Below are 7500 nucleotides of genomic sequence, written 5' to 3' on the forward strand. Positions count from 1 at the left end.
CATTTCCGCATCTGCTTTAGTGCGCATGTCCATCCACATCTATCCACTCAGCTAAATCTGTGCCCATGGTGATACAGACCTCCTTCTTCGCCTCCAGGAATCTTCGGGTATTCCCATTTGGACTTCGAGGTGGACAGAAACAAGGGACCGACAGGTGATCCTTCCCTGGTGGAGATGACCGTCAAAGCCATACAGATCCTGCGCAAAAATCCGCATGGCTTTTTCCTTATGGTCGAAGGTGAGGATAGACTGGGGTGAAGAAATGGTTATACTATATATGGAGATAGTTTGGTGGAAAAAAGGAATATATCATATACGGAGATTGTTTGATAAAAAAGGATATACTATATACGAAGATAGTTTGATGGAAAAAGGAATATATTATATACGGAGATAGTTTGATGAAAAAGGATATACTATATACATAGATAGTTTGATAGAAAAAAGAAAAAAAATATATATGTATATATACTATATACGGAGATAGTTTGATAAAAAAGAATATACTATTTACGGAGATAGTTTGAAGGGTAGGGGAGGGGGAGGAGGGTTGAGTGGAAGGAGAAAGGGGGAAGAGCGAAGGTGGAGGAGAAGTGGAAAGGGGGGGGGGGGGGGTCAGGATGGAATATGAGGGGCATGATGGGACAGACGGAGAGGGGGGAGGGGGTGTAAAAAGAAGGAAATTTAGGAAATAGCTTGTCGGGTGAAAGGTTGGGGAGGGGAGGGGAGGGAGGGGAGAGGGGAGAGGATATAGGGAAGTGAAGATAGGGGTAGAGTAGAATATGGGGGTTTGGGGAGGAGTGGGGAAGGGGGGGGTTCAAAATGAAGGGTAGGGATATTGTTGAGGAAGGGGGAGGGGGTAAGGACAGAGAGTGAGGGAGGGGGAGTCAACAAGGGCGTAAAATGTAGAAGGAGAGAGGGTGGGGAGTGGAGAGGGTTGGGGGGAGGTCGGAGGCCCGAGATGGTGGAAAGGGGGATGGGTGTGGGCGTGCGGGCGTGTGGGCGTTGGAAGGCAGATTGTGATGCTTGGAATGCTCATCTATTTTCTTAAAGGGGAAGATGTGAAAGGAAGCCTTTTTTTGCGTGTGTAAGGCGGATGCAAAGATAGACCAAGAAAAAGAAAATATCAGGGTTTATAGAAGGTTTAAGATACTAAAGAAGGGAAGAGACAAAGTCCATTGATCATTCAGCTTAGGTACAAAGTTTTATATGCAAGATTACACATACACGGGCACACATATTCACACACACACACACACACACACACACACACACACACACACACACACACACACACACACACACACACACACACACACACACACATACATATATATATATATATATATATATATATATATATATATATATATATATATATATATATATATATATATAATTTTAGAACAAATATGTTTTGAATTATATTCAGTAATCATAAAGAAAATTAATAATCTTTTAAATGTCCTATATTTTACCGTTAAAGTCTGCTAGCTTTGTTCTCTTTCACATTCCTGTCGTTTATTAATTGAAGTGCTTATTGTAACTTCCTTTCTATATATAATATGATAATAATATAATATAATCATGCACATATATATATGTATATATATATATATATATATATATATATATATATATATATATATATATATATATATATATATATATATATGTATATATATATATATATATATATATATATATATATATATATATATATATATATATATATATATATATGTATATGTATATATATATATATATATATATATATATATATATATATATATATATATATATATATATATACATATATATATATATACATATATATATATATATATATATATATATATATATATATATATATATATATATATATATATATATATATATATATATATATTTACTTATATAGGTACTTACAGTCTAAGCAAGAATTGAATTCTAGGCCTGTTAAGAAAACTGCATGAAAATATTCCTTACTTCGTTATTTAGTAAATGTTACATTAACCCTTGTTTTATGTATTTCCTATTCCATGTATCTTTAACTTACCTCGCTAATAATGTACGGAAAATTGACCAATTTAGTATAGGCGCCCATGCAGGAATAATGATAATCATTCTGATCTTTTGTAATACTAACATTGTTTAATCTAAAAAAAAAAAAAAAAATCTTGGAATTATCCCACCCCTCTGTCAGCCGGCCGCATAGACCACGCCCACCACCACAACAACGGGCGGAGGGCGCTGGAGGAGATCGGCGCCCTTGACGAGGCAGTGAGAAACGCCCTCAACATCACCCAGCCCTCAGAGACGCTCCTGGTCCTCACAGCTGACCACTCCCATGTGTTTACTTTCGGGGGGGACAACACGCCCCGGGGACACCCTGTCATGGGTATATATTTTTCACTTACCGACGTGTTTTCGCTTCCCCTCGTCAGCTCCCCTTGTCCCCTCTGATCGATGTGACTAAAAGGCCTTGGTGTCTCTTTCTTCGTGTTCACTAATCTTACTTACTTGTTTTATTAGGAACTTGGTGTCACTCTTTTCTTGGAAGACATTGGCAGCTGTTGGAAGGGGAAATTCATTTCTCTATGTGTCTCTTGCATGTTTTTTTGTAAGCATTTTAAACTAGTTTTCCATACGCTTACTATCTCTATGCTGCATGATTTTATGTTGTGTGTTGGTGGTGGTGGTTCAGCAAGGTACAGCACGGGAAGGTCCCACGCTCGCAGGTAAGGTCAGCGCCATCCTACTCCACCATCACCCAGGAAGCACCCACGCGAGCAAGGTCAGCTGACGACGATAACAGCCACAGGCGACGACGGTAAGGCCAGAAGGCACAGCTGATGTACCTGTCTGCCGTACCCTCGCGTGTGCAGGTGTCCGGGAGGTGTGAATGAGCGCGTGTTTCACCCACAGCGGGACGTCTCGATCACGCGCACCACTACAACATGGCAGCGCGCGCCCTAGACGAGGTGGCCCGTCTGGAGGAGGCGGTGAACGCGGCCCTCAAGCTCACCGACGCCTCCAACACCCTGCTGGTGGTGACCGCCGACCACTCGCACACCATGACATTCGGCGGCGCTTCGGTTCCCCGCGGCAATCCCGTCCTCGGTGTGTTCCTTCGCCCCGTGTTCCTCAGTGGTGTAGTTCTTCCTCCTCCGATTATCTTCCTTTTTTTTCATTATTCTCGTTATCCGTATTCCCCCCTTATGTAGCTCATCCTCCTTCGTATTATTTTTCGTTTTATTTTTTTCTTCTGGTTCCCTCGTTCCGTTTCCCTCCCTGGCATAGCTCTTCCTTGTTTTTCTCTCTTTTATTTTCCTTTTTATAGACCTCTTCCTTCCGTTATCAGATCATTCTTTCCTTCACGATGACCCCGGACTTTCGTTCTTGGAATTTGCTCTTTTCCTCCTCTTCTTCTCTACGGCTCTCAGGATTAATGGCATTTATTACGTCTCTTTGTATCTTTCTATCCGCAATTAAGAACAACAAAAACACGGTAAACTGATCACTGTTGTTTTACTCATCACTGACTTTCTTATTTGTATATTTTTGTGTGTGTGTGTGTTTGTATATGTGTTTCTTTGAACACACACGCGTGTGTTTGAATGTGTGTGTGTGTGTGTGTGTGTGTGTGTGTGTGTGTGTGTGTGTGTGTTTGTGTGTGTGTGTGTGTGTGTGTGTGTGTGTGTGTGTGTGTGTGTGTGTGTGTGTGTGTGTGTGTGTCTATGTGTGTGTGTGTGTGTGTGTCTGTGTCTGTGTGTGCACGCGCGCGTGTGTATGGGCATGTTTCCATTTGAGTGAATGTGTAGGTGTGTGTGTATTCTCAGCATGTATGTACGCAGTTTTTTTTTTTTTTTTTTACGTACAAAAGCTACCAGATTCGTTGGGCTACAAATCTGTCATATTATCGTCCCGTGTGCTCAATCATTTTTCCTTTGTGGAATTTCTGTCGCTCCTCTGTGTAAAAAACAAGGCAAGGACACGTTCGCAGGGCTTGTCCTTGTTTCTTTTTGTTGCCATTATGAATAATGGTTTTGTGTACAGTAATATTACCACATAGCATAGGACATACGAGTCCTGCGAACTTAATATATAAAACACATAAATAGATGGGTGAAAGGAATAGATAGATATACAAAACATAAGGGAAGCTAAATGACAAAAAATAAGCTAGAAAAGAGAAGTTGGAAAGTATGAATATAAACCATAATATATATATATATATATATATATATATATATATATATATATATATATATATATATATATATATATATATATATATATATATATATATGTATGTATATATATATGTGTGTGTGTGTGTGTGTGTGTGTGTGTGTGTGTGTGTGTGTGTGTGTAAGAGGCCAAGAACCGATATCATTTCATATTCAACGAAAAAGGCGATATTTATATCAGGCTTGTGTTGACATAGGATTCGGTTCCTTTCCTGCGTCGGCGTTTGATGTCTAAGGATTGTTGTCACACCCGCGTTCACAAAGACTCGAGAAGAAAATCACCTGATTTCATTCCTCGAATTTTTTTCTGAATTTGAAGAAAAGAAAGGAAAAAAATCAGAGCTTTCACAAAAAAAAAAAAAAAAAAAATGGGGTCATTTTTATTGTTCCTTCAATTCAATTTATTTGTTTATCTATTCAACTGACCCATCTATCTGTTCATTTATTTACTCAACTATGAATTCACATGTGTATTCATTATATTCTATAAGGGGAGAGAATATTAAGGTCATGTAAAAAATATATTTCCTCGTGGTCTAACCCATATTACCTGTTACTGTTCTTTGCAAATGAAAAATATCAGGCTGTAACTTACATGTATCGTCGACCTTTTCTAACCAGCTTATCGCTGCTCATTCAAATGATATCAATCCCTCACTGATAACGTCATGACGTCATGATTCATATCTTTATTATTGGCTGCTGATATATGAATATATATATATATATGGGTGTGTGTGTTTGTGTGTGTGTGTGCATGTATATACATACATACATACATATATATATATATATATATATATATATATATATATATATATATATATATATATATATATATATATATATATATATATATATATATATATATATATATGTATATAACATATATATAACATATATATAAATATATATATATATATATATATATATATATATATATATATATATGAATGTATATATAAATACATATATATATATACACACACACACTGTGTGTGTGTGTGTGTGTGTGATAACGTCAGGACTTACGATTCATATCTTTATTATTGGCTGTTGATATATGAATATATATATATATATATATATATATATATATATATATATATATATATATATATATATATATATATATTCATATATAATATATATATATATATATATATATATTTATATATATATATATCTGTGTGTGTGTGTGTGTGTGTGTGTGTGTGTGTGTGCGTGTGTGTGTGTATGTGTGTGTGTGTGTGTGTGTGTGTGTGTGTGTGTGCGTGTGTGTCTGTGTGTGTATGTGTGTGTCTATATATATATATATATATATATATATATATATATATATATATATATATATATATATATATATATGTATATATATATATATATGTATATATATATATATATATATATATATATATATATATATGTATATATATATATATATATGTATATATATATGTATAAATATATATATATATATATATATATATATATATATATATATATATATATATATATATATATATATATATATATATATATATATATATATATGAACACACACACACACACACACACACACACACACACACACACATATATATATATATAACAGTAATAATAATAACAACAATAATAATGATAATAATGATAATAATAATAATAATAATAATAATAATAGAAATAATAATAACAATAATAATAATGATGATTATAATAATAAGAATGAAAATAATAATAAGCATATCAATACGCTTGTGGAAGATTCGCATATATGTATTCTACTTCGAAGCCAGTTATGAAAGTACTCCACAGTACTTTGCTGCACTTTTTTTTTATTCATGAATCTCTTCCTCGTGCAAATATCATTTTTATGAACGAGATATTAATGTTTTTTGTCGAAAAAATAAAAATGTCGACGATAACATACTCGAACCTTCTAACGCTATTAATGAAAATCCCGGAAAAAAGCAATGTAAACCACGAATCCCTATATGGAGATATTACATTCCTTCACCCAAACGATCTTACGTGTGAAAGGGTCATACCCCTTTAATACTGCTCACTTTAGGTACGTTCTCTTATGAAGGTACTCCTTTTCCCTGGCTTTAACCTCTTAATTGTTTGCAGGAAAGAATGATTGCACACGATATAATACACACACACACACACACACACACACACACACACACACACACACACACACACACACACACACACACACACACACACACACACACACACACACATATATATAAATACTTACACACACACAGACACACACACTCATTTACACGCACACACGCACACGAACACACGCATACACACACACACACACACACACACACACACACACACACACACACACACACACACACACACACACACACACACACACACACACACACACACACACACACACTCACTTACACATACACACGCACACACATAAACACACACACATACACACACACATAAACACGAACATACATAAATGAAAAAAAAATCCTTGACGCTTTTCATAGAGATATGATACTTAACCCTACTCTTGTGCCTTAGTCTTTCCGCCCCTGCATCCTGGTAAACCGTAAGTACTTATTTGATGTATAAACTTGTACTCTTTTTTATTCATTTTCTCTCCTTTTATATCTAATAGCTTGCAAAGGACGTGTTAGATCGTTTTCCTTTGCAACTTTTTTTTTTTTTTTTGGGTTATGTCCGTGTGTGTGTTTATTTGGTACTTGTTTGTTTGTTTGGGATTGCTTTTGTTTGTCGTTGGTGACGCAAGTAGAATAGAAAGCATTTTCCTATCTTCCACTGTCACTTTAAAGAGTTTTCTATATTCTAGTTCTTTTGTTCACAGCAAAGGAGATGCGTATTCTTTTTTTTTCTCTTCTGCTTTTACTGTGTATATATTGTTCTTGATCATCAATTCATTTTTCTTAATATCATTTAATTAGCACCGGTGCAACGACCTTGTTACCTGCTGTAATCAATCTGGTTGTGATTTCGTTCATGATATATTGAAAGATTATTACTAATTCGGATACATTCTTTTCGATTTCGTTTATTTTTTTCTGTCACAAAGGACTATAAAAAGATAAATACAAGGAACAAAATCAGCTGATACATGAGATAACAGAGGAAAACCCATGACCTCAGTTGACCTCTCGCCACTTCTCTTCAGGATTCGACAAGGAGACGAGTGACCTGGACGGCAAACCGTACACCACCCTCCTCTACGGCA

The 7500-nt window shown here is 35.5% G+C and overlaps 1 protein-coding gene across 3 annotated transcripts in view; it reads left to right on the top strand.

Moving 5' to 3' along the window:
• LOC113805774 (alkaline phosphatase) overlaps window positions 1-7500 on the top strand; it is a 260795-nt gene that overhangs the window by 250450 nt on the left and 2845 nt on the right. The window contains exons 5-8 of one of the 3 annotated variants that reach the window (XM_070136100.1): window positions 98-238; window positions 2207-2401; window positions 2929-3123; window positions 7441-7500. The exon at window positions 7441-7500 is cut by the window's right edge and continues 103 nt beyond it. In XM_070136100.1, the coding sequence (XP_069992201.1) occupies window positions 98-238; window positions 2207-2401; window positions 2929-3123; window positions 7441-7500 (591 nt within the window). The remainder of the gene's footprint in view (window positions 1-97; window positions 239-2206; window positions 2402-2928; window positions 3124-7440) is intronic. The other 2 variants (XM_070136101.1, XM_070136102.1) reach the window with 2 other exon arrangements.

The sequence above is a fragment of the Penaeus vannamei genome, chromosome 21 (assembly GCF_042767895.1).
Source record: "Penaeus vannamei isolate JL-2024 chromosome 21, ASM4276789v1, whole genome shotgun sequence".
NCBI classification, from domain to species: domain Eukaryota; kingdom Metazoa; phylum Arthropoda; class Malacostraca; order Decapoda; family Penaeidae; genus Penaeus; species Penaeus vannamei.